Genomic DNA, 18,282 nt, shown 5'->3' on the forward strand with positions numbered 1-18,282 from the left:
CTGGTCTTTAAGAAAAAAAATGTAAATAAAATTTTTAAAAAAGGAACACAATAATTCTCCAGAAACAGATCTCAATCAAAAAGCAATTAATGAAATTCCAGAAAAATAATCCAAATTAGATTCTAAAGAAGGATAGTGAGATACAAGATAATTCTGAAAAACAATACAAAGAAATCTGAAAAACAATTCAGGATATGAATGAGAAGTTTACCAAAGACATAGATGTCATAAAAGAATCAAACAGAAATTCTGCAACTGAACAATTCGTTGAATGAACAACATAACACATTTGAAAGCTTCAACAATAGATTAGTTCAAGCAGACAAAAGAACCTCTGAACCTGAAGACAGTTCAGGTTCAACTTTTGAAATAACCCAGCCATGAAAATATAAAGGAAAAAAAAGAATTAAAAAAAGCTAAACAAAGCCTTCATGGTATATGGAACACCATAAAGTGACCAAATATACAAATTATCGATATCCCAGAAGGTAAAGAGATATTGAAATAGTTAAACATATATAACAAAATAATAGATAAAAACTTTCCACATCCAGCAAGAGGTTTAGACATCCAGGTACAGGAGGCCCAGCAATCCCTAAACAGATACAATGCACAAATTCTCCACAGCACATTATAGTCAAAATGTCTGAAGTCAATGACAAAGAGAGAATTCTAAAAACAGTGAGAAAAGAATTTAGTCACCTCTGAAGGTAATCCCAGTATACCAACAGAGGATATCTCAGCAGAAACCTTATAGGCCAGAAGAGAATGAGATGATATATTTAAAGTGTTGAGGAAAAAACCCTGCCAGCCAAGGATACTATATCCAGAAAACTTATCCTTCATAAATAGAGGAGAAATAAAGTTGTTCCTAGAGAAGCAAATGCGGAGGGAATTCAGCACCACTAGACAGGCCCTAAAATGCTCAAGGGAGTTCTATACCTGGAAGTGAAATGATGATGCTTATCATGGTGAAAACACAAGAAAGTGTAAAACAATGGTAAAAAAGAGGAAGGACTCAAATGACACTACTACAGATATTCATCTACCAAACCACAATGACAAAAAATGAGAAAAAGAAAGGAACATAGAATATATAAAACAAACGGTAAGCAACAACATGACAGGAACAAAGCCTCATGTGTCAACATTAACCTTGGATTTAAAAGGATTAAATTCCCCTCTTAAGAGAGATAGACTGGCTGTCAATATTATACTAAATGGGCAAAAACTGGAAGCATTCCCTTTGAAAACTGGCACAAGACAAGGATGCCCTCTCTCACCACTCCTATTCAACATAGTGTTAGAAGTTCTGGCCAGGGCAATCAGGCAAGAGAAAGAAATAAAGGGTATTCAATTAGGAAATGAGGAAGTTAAATTGTCCCTGTTGGCAGATGACATGACTGTATGTTTAGAAAACCCCATCATCTCAGCCAAAAATCTCCTTAAGCTGATAAGCAACTTCAGCAGAGTCTCAGAATACAAAATCAATGTGCAAAAATCACAAGCCTTCCTATACACCATTAACAGACAAACAGAGAGCCAAATCATGAGTGAACTCCCATTCACAATTGCTTCAAAGAGAATAAAATACCTAGGAATCCAACTTACAAGGGATGTGAAGGACCTCTTCAAGGAGAACTACAAACCACTGCTCAATGAAATAAAAGAGGACACAAACAAATGGAAGAATATTCCATGCTCATGGATAGAAGCATCAATATCATGAAAATGGCCATACTGCCCAAGGTAATTTATAGATTCAATGCCATCCCCATCAAGCTACCAATGACTTTCTTCACAGAATTGGAAAAACTTAAAGTTCATATGGAATCAAAAAAGAGCCCACATTGCCAAGATAATCCTAAGCAAAAAGAACAAACCTGGAGGCATCGTGCCACCTGACTTCAAACTATACTACAAGGCTACAGTAACCAAAACAGCATGGTACTGGTACCAAAAAGGAGATATAGACCAATGGAACAGAACAGCGGCCTCAGGAATAATACTACACATCTACAATCATCTGATCTTTGACAAATCTGATAAAAATAAGAAACGGGGAAGGGATTCCCTGTTTAATAAATGGTGCTGGGAAAGCTGGCTAGCCATATGTAGAAAGCTGAAACTGGATCCCTTCCTTACACCTTATACAAAAGTTAATTCAAGATGGATTAAAGACTTAAATGTTAGACCTAAAACCATAAAAACCCTAGAAGAAAACCTAGGCAGTACCATTCAGGACATAGGCATGGGCAAGGACTTCATGACTAAAACACCAAAAGCAATGGCAACAAAAGCCAAAATAGACAAATGGGATCTAATTAAACTAACGAGCTTCTGCATGGCAAAAGAAACTACCATTAGAGTGAACAGGCAACTTACAGAATGGGAGAAAATTATTGCAATCTACCCACCTGAGAAAGGGCTAATATCTAGAATCTACAAAGAACTCAAATAAATTTACAAGAAAAAACAAACAACCCCATCAAAAAGTGGGTGAAGGATATGAACAGACACTTTTCAAAAGAAGACATGTATGCAGCCAACAGACACATGAAAAAATGCTCATCATTGCTGGTCATCAGAGAAAAGCAAATCAAAACCACAGTGAGATACCATCTCACACCAGCTAGAATGGAGATCATTAAAAAGTCAGGAAACAACAGATGCTGGAGAGGATGTGGAGAAATAGGAACGCTTTTATACTGCTGGTGGGAGTGTAAATTGGTTCAACCATTGTGGAAGACAGTGTGGCGATTCCTCAAGGATCTAGAACTGGAATTATCGTTTGACCTAGCAATCTCATTACTGTGTATATACCCAAAGGATTATAAATCATGCTACTATAAAGTCACATGCACACATATGTTTATTGTGGCACTATTCACAATAGCAAAGACTTGCAACCAACCCAAATGTCCATCAATAATAGACTGGATTAAAAAAATGTGGCACATATACACCATGGAATACTATGCAGCCATAAAAAGGATGAGTTCATGTCCTTTGTAGGGACATGGATGAAGCTGGAAACCATCCTTCTCAGCAAACTGTCACAAGGACAGAAAACCAGACACCACATGTTCTCACTAATAGGTGGGAATTGAGCAATGAGATCACTTGGACACAGGGCAGGGAACATCACACACTGGGGCTTGTCATGTGGTGGGGGGATGGGGGAGGGATAGCATTAGGAGAAATACCTAATGTAAATGATGAGTTGATGGGTGCAGCAAACCAACATGGCTCATGTATACCTAAGTATCAAACCTGCACGTTGTGCACATGTACCCTAGAAATTAAAGTATAATTTAAAAAAAAGAAATAAAAGAGATATAGACTGGCTGTATAAATAAAAAAAGCATGATCCAATTATATGCAACTTACAAGAAATGCACTTTACATATAAAAGCACATATAGACTGAAAGTAAAGGGATAGAAAAAGATATCTCATCCAAAAGTGAGCAGAAGTAGCTATATTTATACCAGATAAAACACACTGTAAGCCAAACATAGTAGAAAAAGTAAAAGAAGGTCATTATATAATGATAAGGAATCTTTCCAGGAAGAGGAAATAATTTAAAATTTATATGCAACCAACACTGAAGCACCCAGATTCATAAAGCAAAAATTACCAGATCTAAAAAGAGAGAGACTGCAATACAATAATAGTGGGAAACTTTAACACCCTACTGAGCATTAGGTGGATCATCTAGACAGAAAATTGGCAAAAATATAACAAACTTACGACCAGTCATGGTAGCTCACCCCTGTAATCCCAGCACTTTGGGAGGCTGAGGCAGGTGGATCACTTGAGGTCAGGACTTTAAGAGCAGCCTGGCCAACATGATGAAACCCCAACTCTACTAAAAATACAAAAATTAGCTAGGCATGGTGGTACACACCTGTGATCCCAGCTACTTGGGAGGCTGAGGTGGAAGGATCGCTTGAACCCAGGAAGTGGAGGTTGCAGTGAGCCAAGATTGCACCACTGCACTCCAGCCTGGGCAATAGAGTGTGACTTCATCTCAAGAAAAGGACTTAAATTGAACTTTAGACCAAGTGGACCTAACAGACATTTACAGAACATTTTGTCCAACAACTGTAGAATACACATTCTTCTCATCAGTGCATGGAACATCCTCCAGATCAGGCCATATATTAGGCCATAAAACAAGTCTTAACAAATTTACAAAAATAAAAATTATATCAAATATATTCTCAGGCTGCAATGAACTAAAATTAGAAATAACAACAGGAGGAACTTTGGAAACTATACAAATCAGCAGAAATTAAACCACATGCTTCTGAATAACCATTGGATTAATGAAGAAATTAAGATGGAAATAAAAAATCTTATTAAAACAAATGAAAATGGAAACATGAATGTATTAGTCCCTTCTCACATTGCTATAAGGAAATAGCTGAGATTGGGTAATTTGTAAAGAAAAGAGGTTTAATTGGCTCATGGTCCTGCAGGCTGTACTGGAAGCATAATGCTGGCATCTGCTCAGTTTCTTGGGAGGTCTCAGGACATAACACAATCAAGGTGGAAGGCAAAGGGGGGCGTTAGCACCTCACATGGCCAGAGCAAAAGGAAGAAAGAGAGAGGGAAGATGTAACACACTTTTATATTCCATCCCTGGCTCCTCCCAAATCTCATGTCCTTCTCACACTGCAGAATACAATCATTCCTTCTCACCAGTCTCCCAGTGTCTTAACTAATTCTAGCATTAACTCAAAAGTCCGAAGTCCAAAGTCTCATCTGAGTAGTCCCTTCTGCCTATGAGCCTGCAAAATAAAAAATAAGTTAATTACTTCTAAGACACAATGGGAGTACAGGCATTTGGTAAATACTCCTATTTGAAAAGGGAGAAATTGGCCAAAGGAAAGAGCCTACAGGCCCATGTAAATCCCAAACCCAGCAGCGCAATCATTACATCTTAAAGCTCCAAAATAATCTCTTTTAACTCCATGTCTGACACCCAGGGGATGCTGGTACAAGCTGAAGCTGAAGTGGCTGGGACACAAGAAGCAGCAGGGCCCTGGTCTCAGCTCAAGAAATCATTCTTCCGAGGGAGGAGCCAAGATGGCCGAATAGGAAGAGCTCCGGTCTACAGCTCCCAGCGTGAGAGACGCAGAAGACGGGTGATTTCTGCATTTCCATCTGAGGTACCAGGTTCATCTCACTAGGGAGTGCCAGACAGTGGGCGCAGGTCAGTGGGTGCGCACACCGTGAACGAGCCGAAGCAGGGCGAGGCATTGCCTCACTTGGGAAGCGCAAGGGGTCAGGGAGTTCCCTTTCCAAGTCAAAGAAAGGGGTGACGGACGCACCTGGAAAATCGGGTCACTCCCACCCGAATACTGCGCTTTTCCGACCGGCTTAAAAGACGGTGCACCACGAGATTATATCCCGCACATGGCTCGGAGGGTCCTACGCCCACGGAGTCTCGCTGATTGCTAGCACAGCAGTCTGAGATCAAACTGCAAGGCGGCAGCCAGGCTGGGGGAGGGGCGCCCGCCATTGCCCAGGCTTGCTTAGGTAAACAAAGCAGCAAGGAAGCTCCAACTGGGTGGGGCCCACCACAGCTCAAGGAGGCCTGCCTGCCTCTGTAGGCTCCACCTCTGGGGGCAGGGCACAGACAAACAAAAAGACAGCAGTAACCTCTGCAGACTTAAATGTCCCTGTCTGACAGCTTTGAAGAGAGTAGTGGTTCTCCCAGCACGCAGCTGGAGATCTGAGAACGGGCAGACTGCCTCCTCAAGTGGGTCCCTGACCCCTGACCCCCGAGCAGCCTAACTGGGAGGCACCTCCCAGCAGAGGCACACTGACATCTCACACAGCAGGGTATTCCAACAGACCTGCAACTGAGGGTCCTGCCTGTTAGAAGGAAAACTAACAAACCGAAAGGACATCCACACCAACAACCCATCAGTACATCACCATCATCAAAGACCAAAAGTAGATAAAACCACAAAGATGGGGAAAAAACAGAACAGAAAAACTGGAAACTCTAAAAAGCAGAGCGCCTCTCCTCCTCCAAAGGAACGCAGTTCCTCACCAGCAACGGAACAAAGCTGGATGGAAAATGACTTTGATGAGATGAGAGAAGAAGGCTTCAGATGATCAAATTACTCTGAGCTACGGGAGGACATTCAAACCAAAGGCAAAGAAGTTGAAAACTTTGAAAAAAATTTAGAAGAATGTATAACTAGAATAACCAATACAGAGAAGTGCTTAAAGGAGCTGATGGAGCTGAAAACCAAGGCTCGAGAACTATGTGAAGAATGCAGAAGCCTCAGGAGCCAATGCGATCAACTGGAAGAAAGGGTATCAGCAATGGAAGATGAAATGAATGAAATGAAGCGAGAAGGGAAGTTTAGAGAAAAAAGAATAAAAAGAGATGAGCAAAGCCTCCAAGAAATATGGGACTATGTGAAAAGACCAAATCTACGTCTGATTGGTGTACCTGAAAGTGATGGGGAGAATGGAACCAAGTTGGAAAACACTCTGCAGGATATTATCCAGGAGAACTTCCCCAATCTAGCAAGGCAGGCCAACGTTCAGATTCAGGAAATACAGAGAACGCCACAAAGATACTCCTCGAGAAGAGCAACTCCAAGACACATAATTGTCAGATTCACCAAAGTTGAAATGAAGGAGAAAATGTTAAGGGCAGCCAGAGAGAAAGGTTGGGTTACCCTCAAAGGGAAGCCCATCAGACTAACAGCGGATCTCTCGGCAGAAACCCTACAAGCCAGAAGACAGTGGGGGCCAATATTCAACATTCTTAAAGAAAAGAATTTTCAACCCAGAATTTCAAATCCAGCCAAAGTAAGCTTCATAAGTGAAGGAGAAATAAAATACTTTACAGACAAGCAAATACTGAGAGATTTTGTCACCACCAGGCCTGCCCTAAAAGAGCTCCTGAAGGAAGCACTAAACATGGAAAGGAACAACCGGTACCAGCCGCTGCAAAATCATGCCAAAATGTAAAGACCATCAAGACTAGGAAGAAACTGCATCAACTAACGAGCAAAATCACCAGCTAACATCATAATGACAGGATCAAATTCACACATAACAATATTAACTTTAAATGTAAATGGACTAAATGCTCCAATTAAAAGACACAGACTGGCAAATTGGATAAAGAGTCAAGACCCATCAGTGTGCTGTATTCAGGAAACCCATCTCACGTGCAGAGACACACATAGGCTCAAAATAAAAGGATGGACGAAGTTCTACCAAGCAAATGGAAAACAAAAAAAGGCAGGGGTTGCAATCCTAGTCTCGGATAAAACAGACTTTAAACCAACAAAGATCAAAAGAGACAAAGAAGTCTATTACATAATGGTAAAGGGATCAATTCAACAAGAAGAGCTAACTATCCTAAATATATATGCACCCAATACAGGAGCACCCAGATTCATAAAGCAAGTCCTGAGTGACCTACAAAGAGACTTAGACTCCCACACATTAATAATGGGAGACTTTAACACCCCACTGTCAACATTAGACAGATGAACGAGACAGAAAGTCAACAAGGATACCCAGGAATTGAACGCAGCTCTGCACCAAGCGGACCTAATAGACATCTACAGAACTCTCCACCCCAAATCAACAGAATAACATTTTTTTCAGCACCACACCACACCTATTCCAAAATTGACCACATACTTGGAAGTAAAGCTCTCCTCAGCAAATGTAAAAGAACAGAGATTATAACAAACTATCTCTCAGACCACAGTGCAGTCAAACTAGAACTCAGGATTAAGAAACTCACTCAAAACCGCTCAACTACATGGAAACTGAACAACCTGCTCCTGAATGACTACTGGGTACATAACGAAATGAAGGGAGAAATAAAGATGTTCTTTGAAACCAACGAGAACAAAGACACAACATACCAGAATCTCTGGGACGCATTCAAAGCAGTGTGTAGAGGGAAATTTATAGCACTAAATGGCCACAAGAGAAAGCAGGAAAGATCCAAAATTGACACCCTAACATCACAATTAAAAGAACTAGAAAAGCAAGAGCAAACAAATTCAAAAGCTAGCAGAAGGCAAGATATAACTAAAATCAGAGCAGAACTGAAGGAAATAGAGACACAAAAAACCCTTCAAAAAATTAATGAATCCAGGAGCTGTTTTTTTGAAAGGATCAACAAAATTGATAGACCGCTAGCAAGACTAATAAAGAAAAAAAGAGAGAAGAATCAAATAGATGCAATAAAAAATGATAAAGGGGATATCACCACCAATCCCACAGAAATACAAACTACCATCAGAGAATACTACAAACACCTCTACACAAATAAACTAGAAAATCTAGAAGAAATGGATAAATTCCTTGACACATACACTCTCCCAAGACTAAACCACGAAGAAGTTGAATGTCTGAATAGACCAATAACAGGATCTGAAATTGTGGCAATAATCAATAGCTTACCAACCAAAAAGAGTCCAGGACCAGATGGATTCACAGCCGAATTCTACCAGAGGTACAAGGAGGAACTGGTACCATTCCTTCTGAAACTATTCCAATCAATAGAAAAAGAGGGAATCCTCCCTAACTCATTTTATGAGGCCAGCATCATTCTGATACCAAAGCCGGGCAGAGACACAACCAAAAAAGAAAATTTTAGACCAATATCCTTGATGAACATTGATGCAAAAATCCTTAATAAAATACTGGCAAAACGAATCCAGCAGCACATCAAAAAGCTTATCCACCATGATCAAGTGGGCTTCATCGCTGGGATGCAAGTCTGGTTCAATATACGCAAATCAATAAATGTAATCCAGCATATAAACAGAGCCAAAGACAAAAACCACATGATTATCTCAATAGATGCAGAAAAGGCCTTTGACAAAATTCAACAACCCTTCATGCTAAAAACTCTCAATAAATTAGGTATTGATGGGACGTATCTCAAAATAATAAGAGCTATCTATGACAAACCCACAGCCAATATCATACTGAATGGGCAAAAACTGGAAGCATTCCCTTTGAAAACTGGCACAAGACAGGGATGCCCTCTCTCACCACTGCTATTCAACATAGTGTTGGAAGTTCTGTCCAGGGCAATTAGGCAGGAGAAGGAAATAAAGGGTATTCAATTAGGAAAAGAGGAAGTCAAATTGTCCCTGTTTGCAGACGACTTGATTGTATATCTAGAAAACCCCATTGTCTCAGCCCAAAATCTCCTTAAGCTGATAAGCAACTTCAGCAAAGTCTCAGGATACAAAATCAATGTACAAAAATCACAAGCATTCTTATACACCAACAACAGACAAACAGAGAGCCAAATCATGAGTGAACTCCCATTCACAATTGCTTCAAAGAGAATAAAATACCTAGGAATCTAACTTACAAGGGATGTGAAGGACCTCGTCAAGGAGAACTACAAACCACTGCTCAAGGAAATAAAAGAGGATACAAACAGGAAGAGCATTCCATGCTCATGGGTAGGAAGAATCAATATCGTGAAAATGGCCATACTGCCCAAGGTAATTTACAGATTGAATGCCATCCCCATCAAGCTACCAATGACTTTCTTCACAGAATTGGAAAAAACTACTTTAAAGTTCATATGGAACCAAAAAAGAGCCCGCATCGCCAAGTCAATCCTAAGCCAAAAGAACAAAGCTGGAGGCATCACACTACCTGACTTCAAACTATACTACAAGGCTACAATAACCAAAACAGCATGGTACTGGTACCAAAACAGAGATATAGATCAATGGAACAGAGCAGAGCCCTCAGAAATAACACCACATATCTACAACTATCTGATCTTTGACAAACCTGACAAAAACAAGCAATGGGGAAAGGATTCCCTATTTAATAAATGGTGCTGGGAAAACTGGCTAGCCATATGTAGAAAGCTGAAACTGGATCCCTTCCTTACACCTTATACAAATATTAATTCAAGATGGATTAAAGACTTAAACGTTAGACCTAAAACCATAAAAACCCTAGAAGAAAACCTAGGCATTACCATTCAGGACATAGACATGGGCAAGGACTTCATTGCTAAAACACCAAAAGCAATGGCAACAAAAGCCAAAATTGACAAATGGATCTAATTAAACTAAAGAGCTTCTGCACAGCAAAAGAAACTACCATCAGAGTGAACAGGCAACCTACAAAATGGGAGAAAATTTTCACAACCTACTCATCTGACAAAGGGCTAATATCCAGAATCTACAATGAACTCAAAGAAATTTACAAGAAAAAAACAAACAACCCCATCAAAAAGTGGGCGAAGGACATGAACAGACACTTCTCAAAAGAAGACATTTATGCAGCCAAAAAACACATGAAAAAATGCTCATCATCACTGGCCATCAGAGAAATGCAAATCAAAACCACAATGAGATACCATCTCACACCAGTTAGAATGGCAATCATTAAAAAGTCAGGAAACAACAGGTGCTGGAGAGGATGTGGAGAAATAGGAACACTTTTACACTGTTGGTGGGACTGTAAACTAGTTCAACCATTGTGGAAGTCAGTGTGGCGATTCCTCAGGGATCTAGAACTAGAAATACCATTTGATCCAGCCATCCCATTACTGGGTATATACCCAAAGGACTATAAATCATGCTGCTATAAAGACACATGCACACGTATGTTTATTGTGGCATTATTCACAATAGCAAAGACTTGGAACCAACCCAAATGTCCAACAATGATAGAGTGGATTAAGAAAATGTGGCACATATACACCATGGAATACTATGCAGCCATAAAAAATGATGAGTTCATGTCCTTTGTAGGGACATGGATGAAATTGGAAATCATCCTTCTCAGTAAACTATCGCAAGAACAAAAAACCAAACACCGCATATTCTCACTCATAGGTGGGAATTGAACAATGAGATCACATGGACACAGGAAGGGGAATATCACACTCTGGGAACTGTTGTGGGGTGGGGGGAGAGGGGAGGGATAGCATTGGGAGATATACCTAATGCTAGATGACAAGTTAGTGGGTGCAGTGCACCAGCATGGCACATGTGTACATATGTAACTAACCTGCACAATGTGCACATGTACCCTAAAACTTAAAGTATAAAAAAAAAAAAAAGAATCAATTACTAGTCTCTAAAAAAAAAAAAAAAAAAAAAAAGAAAGAAATCATTCTTCCCTCCTAGACCTCTGGGCCTATGATGGGAGGGGCTGCAATGGAGGTCTCTGAAATTCCTCTGAAGTCTTCTCATTGTCTTGGCTATTAACATTCAACTTCTCTTTATTTAATGCAAATATCTGCAGCCAGCTTCAATTCCTCCCCCAGAAATTTTTGTTTGTTTGTTTGTTTTTTGTTTTGTTTTTTCTAACACGTGGCTGGGCTGCAAATTTTCCAAACTTTTACACTCTCCTTCCCTTTTAAATATAAGTTCCAGTTTTACATCATTTCCTTGCTCACACATATGAGCTAGGCTATTAAAAGCAGCCAGGCAAATTCTTGACTGCTTTGCTGCTTAGAAATTTCTTCTGCCAGATACCCTAAATCATCACTCTCGTGTTCAAAGTTCCACAGATCCCTGGGCAGGAGCACAATGCCACCAAGTTCTTTGCTAACGCATAGCAAAGATAACCTTTACTCCAGTTCCTAATAAGTTCCTCATCTCCATTTGAGACCTCTTCAGCCTGAACTCCATTGTCCATATATATCACCATCATCATTTTGGTCACAACAATTTAACAAGTCTCTAGGAAGTTCCGAAGTTTCCTTCATCTTCCTATCTTCTTTGGAGCCCTCCAAACTGTTGCAACCACTGGCCATTACCCAGTTCCAGAGCTGCTTCCACATTTTCAGATATCTTTATAGCAATGCCCCACCTCTCTGGTACCAATTTTCTGTATTAGCCCATTCTTGCATTGAATAAAAAATACCTGAGACTGAGTAATTTATAAAGAAAAGAGGTTTAATTGGCTCATGGTTCTCTTGGCTGTACAGGAAGCATGATGCTGACATCTGCTTAGCAACTTGGGAGGCCTCAGGAAAGTTATAATCATGGCAGAAGGCAAAGGGGGAGCTGGCATCTTACATGGCCAGATTAGGAGGAAGAAAGAGGGAGGGGATATGCTACACACTTTTAAACAACCAGATCTTATGAGAACTGTATCATAAGAACAGCACTAGGGGGATGGTGCTAAGCCATTCATAAGAAACTGCTCCCATGATCCAATCACCTCCTACTAGGCTCCACCTCCAACATTAGGGATTATAATTTGATATGAGATTTGGGCAAAGACACATATCCAAGCCATATCAATAACATACCAAAGCCAGTGGGATACAGCAAAAGCAGTACTAAGAAGGAAGTAAATAGCAATGAACATCTACAACGAAAAAGTAGAAAGATTTCAAATAACCTAAGAATGTATCTTAAGGAACAAGAAAAGCAAAAAAACATAAAACCCAAAATTAATAGAAGGAAAGAAATAATAAAGATCTAGCAGAGCTAAATGAAATAGAGACTAAAAAAAAACAGGATCAAAAAAATGAAAAGTTGATTCTTCAAAAAGATAAAAAAAATTTATAAATCATTAGCTAGACTAACTGAAAAAAGAAGAGAGAAGACCCAAATAAACAAAATCAGAGATGAAAAAGGAGACATTACAACTGATACCACAGAAATACAAAAGATTATCAGAGACTATTAGGAACAATTATATGCTAATAAATGGAAAAACCTAGAGGAAATGTGAAAATTCCTGGAAACATACAGTCTACCAAGATTAAATCAGGAAGAAATAGAAAACCTGAGCAGACCAATAACAAATAGCAAGATTAAATCAGTAATAAAAAGCCCCCAATAAATAATAGCTCAGGACCAGATGGATTGCTGCTGAATTCTACCAAACATATAAAGAAGAAATAATAGTAATTTTCCTCAAACTACTCCAAAAAATTCAAGAGGATGGAATTCTCTCTAACTCATTCTATGAGGCCAGCATTACCCTAATGCCAAAACCAGATAAGGACACAATAAAAAAAGAAAACCATAGACCAATATCTCTGATGAACATACATGCAAAAATCCTCAAAAAATACTAGTAAACAGAATTCAACAGTGCGTCACAAAGATAATACACCATGATTAAGTGTAATATCAACCATGCAAGGATAGTTTAACATATACAAATCAATAAATGTAATACATCACATCAACAGGATGAAGGACAAAAACTATGTGATCATCTCAATAGATGTAGAAAAAGTATTTGATAAAATACAACACCTTTCATGATAAAAACTCTCAACAAACTAGGCACAGATGGGACATACTTGAAATTAATAAAGGCCATATAGGACAAACCCATAGTTAACATCATACCAACTGGGGAAAGTGGAAAGCCTTTTCTCTAAGAAGTGGAGCAAGATAAGGATGCCCACTTTCACCACTCTTATTCAACATAGTATTGGAAGTCCTGGCCAAAGCAATCAGGCAAGAGAAAGAAACAAATGGCATACACATTGAAATAGAGGAAGTCAAATTGTCCCTCTTTGCAGTTGACATTATCTTATATTTAGAAATGCCAAAAGACTCCAAAAAAATCCTCTTAGAGCTTATAAACAAATTCAGTAAAGTTGCAGGATACAATATCAATAGGATTTTTGTACACCAGTAGTGAAACGGGTGAAAAAGAAATCAAGAAAGCAATCCCATTTACAATAGCTACAAAAAATACATAGGAATAAATTTAACCAAGGAGGTGAAAGATCTCTACAAGGAAAACTATGGAACACTGATGAAAGTAATTGAAGAGAACACAAATAAATGGAGAGACATCTCATGCTCAAGGATCAGAAAAAATAATAGTGTTAAAATGACCATAATACCCAAACCAACACATGGAGTCAATGCAATCCCTATTAAATGTCAACATCATTTTTCACAGATATTTAAAAAAATCCTAAAATTCATATGGAACAACAATAAAAAAGCCAGAATAGCCACAGCACTCCTGAGCAAACTGGAGGCATCAAACTACCTGACAAAATTATATCACAAGGTTATAGTAACCAAAACAGCATGGTATAAAAATAGATACATAGATCATGGGAAACAGAATAGACAACTAAAAAGTAAATCCACATATTTATTGCCAACTGATTTTTGACAAAGGAGCCAAGAATCTATTCAGGGGAAAGGACTTCAATAAATCATACAGGGAAAATTGGATATCCATATGCAGAAGAATAAAACTGGACTCCTTTCCCTCACTGTATACAAAAATCAACTCTAGGTGGATAAGAACTTAAACATAAGATCCAAAATTACAAAACTATTAGAAGAAAACATAGAGAAAACACTTAAGGGCATCAGTCTAGGCAAAGATTTTGCAGGTAAGACCTCAAAAGCACAGACAACTAAAAGAAAAATAGACAAATGGTAGTATATTAAAATAAAAATCTCTATATAGGAAAGGAAACCATCAAGAATGAAGAGACAACCACTTACTGGGAGAAGATATTTGCAGACTATTCATCCAACAAAAGACTAATATCCAGAATATACATGAAATTGAGCAACTCAACAATAAAAAAGCAAAATCTCATTAACAAGTGGTCAAAGAACACGAGCAGATGATTCTCAAAAGAAGATATAAATGGCCAACTGGTATATAAAAAATGCTCAGCATCACTAATCATCAAAGAAATGCAAATTGAAACCACAATGAGATATTATCTTACCCCAGTTAGAATAGCTATTACTAAAAAGACAAAAACAAAACAAAAACAAAAACAAAAACAGATGCTGTCAAGGACATGCAGAAGAGGGAACTCATCTACACTATTGGAGAAAATGTAAATTAGTACAACCCCTATGGGAAAGGTATGGATATTTCTCAAAAATCTAAAAATGATCAATGTAGTCCAGTAATCCTACTATTGGGTATCTATTCAAAGAAAAGGAAATCAGTATACTAAAGGGATACCTGCACTCACATGCTTACCATAGCACTATTTGCAATAGCAAAGATGTAGAATCAACTTGTGTCCATCAATAGAAGAATAGATAAAGAAAACGTGATATATATACACAACAGAATAGTACTCAGCCATAAAAAAAGAATAAAATCATATCATTTGCAGCAACATGGATGAAACTGGAGGCCATTATGGTAAGTGAAATAACTCAGGCACAGAAAGACGAATATCATATGTTCTCACTCATATGTGGGAGCTAAAATCATTGATATCATAAAGGTAGAGAGCTGACATTATAAAAGTACTAGAGGATGGGAAGGTGGGTGGGTAGGAGAGGGAATAAAGAGAGGTAGGTTAGTGGGTATAAACATATAGTTAGATAAAAGATAGAAGTTCAATCGTTTGACAGCACAGTTACTCTAGTTAGCAACAATGTATTGTATATTTCAATGTAGCTAGAAGAGAGGACTTGAATTGTTCCCAATATATAGAAGTGACAATAATCAAAGTGGTGGACACCTCAAAAAGCCTGACTTGATCATTACACATTCTAAGCATATAACAAAATACCACATGTACCTCATAAATATGTAAACTAATACGTATCAATTAAAAAAAGAGAAACATAGAAGAGAAAAAGGGTAAACGAATAGGTTGTCTGACATTAAATTGTATAATATTTTCGGAGTCCAGCACATGTAAGCTCCATTAGAGTTGGAACCTCCTTGGTGTATTCATGTTGGTGTGCCAGTGCCTATAATAGGGTACAGGTAAGGTAGGCAATTAATAAGTAGTTGTGCAATGTTGAGTGAGTACCATTTCTCTTGATGAGTGACAAAAAGGTAAGAGATTTTCAACGGAGTGATTTTTTAAAATAGGAAATTTCCTTATTTGGTCAAATAACTATTTAGTGTTTTCCATCCTTAATTGTTGGCCTGCAATTGTGGGCCTCAACTCTGCAGTCATTCTTTGTGTGCCAACGTAGTGCTCTGAAAATCTTCATTAATTATTAATTTTTTTTTACCATTCTCTGGTATTCCTGTTAATCAGTGATTATGATGACAATAGCTAAAAGTGCCCAACTTTTAGGGAGAATGCCAAGAAATCTTAGTGTGACAGGGGATCACATTTTATCTAAAAGTATTCTTAGAGGGCTTGGGAAATACTTCGTTGATAAAGAAAGAAAGGTAAGAGAAAAAACAAGATTAAACGTAGACATAGAAACATAAAAATAGAATGAGAATTTTAGAGTTGGAAGGAAGCATGAAGAGCACATTCCATAGCAACAGCAGCTGATGCTGCCTGTGTCCTTAGAGGTTATCCAGGCCGTTGTTTTACAGAGGAGAAAATATACACAACAGTGAAACTGGAACTCAGAGTTTAAGTGATCTACCTAAGTTTACAAAATTAGCTTGTCCCAAAACTGAAATGAGAATTAGAATATCCTGTTCTCCTTAAGGAAAATCCATTTGCAACACCTTCCACCCAGCTTTACTTTTCCACATTATACTGTGCCAGTGAAATGTCTTTCTCACAGGTAAGCTCTCACGACACAAAGTGTTCATCCAGGAGGAAGGAGCACTTTGAGTTGAGGAGGGTCTTAATTTATCAGGAAAGAGTTAGACTATTTCTGGAATGAAATGAATGCAGTGTTGAAAAAACATGTTAGTAAGAAAAAATTCAACTATAGTCTATTTTAAACAAAGCATTAAATAATAGATCTGTGTTTAAAACAAAATACATGTGTGCGATAGAAATACATGTGGGTTATGTATGCTTGTGGTGAAAAATAGGCCACAATGTCTTTTCAAGTGACTTCAGGCATTGTTTTTTAAAGGCAAAATCTAAATTAATATATTAATGAAAAGCATGCATATCCTCTGCACTTGGAGGTTGTTTCATTATACATAGAGCGCTGTTATAGCTCTCTTCTAAAGAAGGATTGCAAGATTAACCATATGCAACTTAAAAAATACATATAAGTTTATTTTTTTAAATGATTTAGATATTAATACAAGTCAACAGTTTATATGTCCTAGTCTCATGACAATCTTGAAATCTAAATGTGTTTTTTGAGACTTACTCACCCAACACACTCCTGGATTTGTGGTCGTCTGGGAGAGTCTTCTGAGGACAACATTTTTTCATGAATAGCAAACAAACCTCCAATTATGATATGTCCCGGAGAAGTGGCAGCCACAAAGTCATCAGGGGTCTGGCAAGGCTGTGAAGTAGCAAGAATAATCACAAAGCAGGTAATTAGTATAATTAAGAATGCCATGTTTCTATCTCATTTGCTCAGTTCATGTGAGTTCTTAGGTATCATTAAGTGCACGGAGTGCCAGCAAGATTCCTATTTCACCTGTAAACACCTTATAAGGTATAGGACAGTGTCAAGGGCCAGAAACACTCAGTATTCAGATACTTGATGATAGTCAAAACAGTTATTTCACCAATAAGAACATAGGCTTTTTAACACTCCAGTGTTAGAGATAATGTGATAGCAGTCATGTGATGTAAAAGCTGATAGAATTATAAACACAAGTTTCACTGTAATGGTACTTTTTTACTCTAGTGATATGTCAAGGGCCCTGAGTCACGTTGGCATTTCTTTTGAAGCAGAATGTAGAACTTTCAAGAAGAGGCAGTTTGGAAAAGTTTTTCCACTTTAGAAATAGACAGTTCTGCATTTTAAAAAGGTTATCACATTCAAGGCACAAATAATTCAATATAGTTTATCATGTGTTTAGAAAAAAACATCCTGCTTTTATTTTTCCTGAAAAGCTCTGTTTAAAAAATGAAATTCAGTTAAATTTAGGTATTTGTCACTTCCACTTTCCCTGTGTTAGAAATATGTAGCTTTTGTGAAGATGGGTAAAACTAAAAACAAGATGAAACTTGTCCGATACAGTATTTTGCTTTGAACAAGAAAGGTCTGTTCATAGATCATTGACATTTCCACTATTGTGGGTGCTATATTTTAATAAATTTGGGACTGATTTCAGGCTACATATTCTTAAGTACTTAGGATTCTCTGAACTAACATAATTTGTTGGGTGTCTTTTGGAATTTAACAGAGGATAGAGAAACCTCAATAATGTAGTCACCATTAAGGAAAAGTTTAAAGTTTTAAAATGTATTTAATAAAGTCAGTCTTTTAAAAATGGTTTATTAAAAATGAATATCTCATGGGCAAGCAGTTTCAAATCCAATACATCCAGTTTGTTTGATGGGTAGCAGATACTTTTTTTTTTTTTTTTTTTTGAGATAGAGTCTCGTTCTGTTGCCCAGGCTGGAGTGCAGTGGCAGATACATTTAAAGAAA

General features: G+C 37.9%; 1 protein-coding gene across 2 annotated transcripts in view; it reads right to left on the minus strand.

Moving 5' to 3' along the window:
• The window catches only part of GPRC6A (G protein-coupled receptor class C group 6 member A), a 40,320-nt gene extending 23,011 nt beyond the window's left edge, over positions 1 to 17,309 (minus strand). The window contains exon 1 of one of the 2 annotated variants that reach the window (XM_004044587.4): positions 17,046 to 17,283. In XM_004044587.4, the coding sequence (XP_004044635.1) occupies positions 17,046 to 17,239 (194 nt within the window). In that variant the 5' untranslated portion in view covers positions 17,240 to 17,283. Of the gene's footprint in view, positions 1 to 17,045 lie in introns of both variants that reach the window. The other variant, XM_004044585.3, reaches the window with a different exon arrangement.
• Between the last annotated feature and the right edge of the window lie 973 nt (positions 17,310 to 18,282).

This window comes from Gorilla gorilla, chromosome 5, assembly GCF_029281585.2.
Source record: "Gorilla gorilla gorilla isolate KB3781 chromosome 5, NHGRI_mGorGor1-v2.1_pri, whole genome shotgun sequence".
NCBI lineage: Eukaryota > Metazoa > Chordata > Mammalia > Primates > Hominidae > Gorilla > Gorilla gorilla.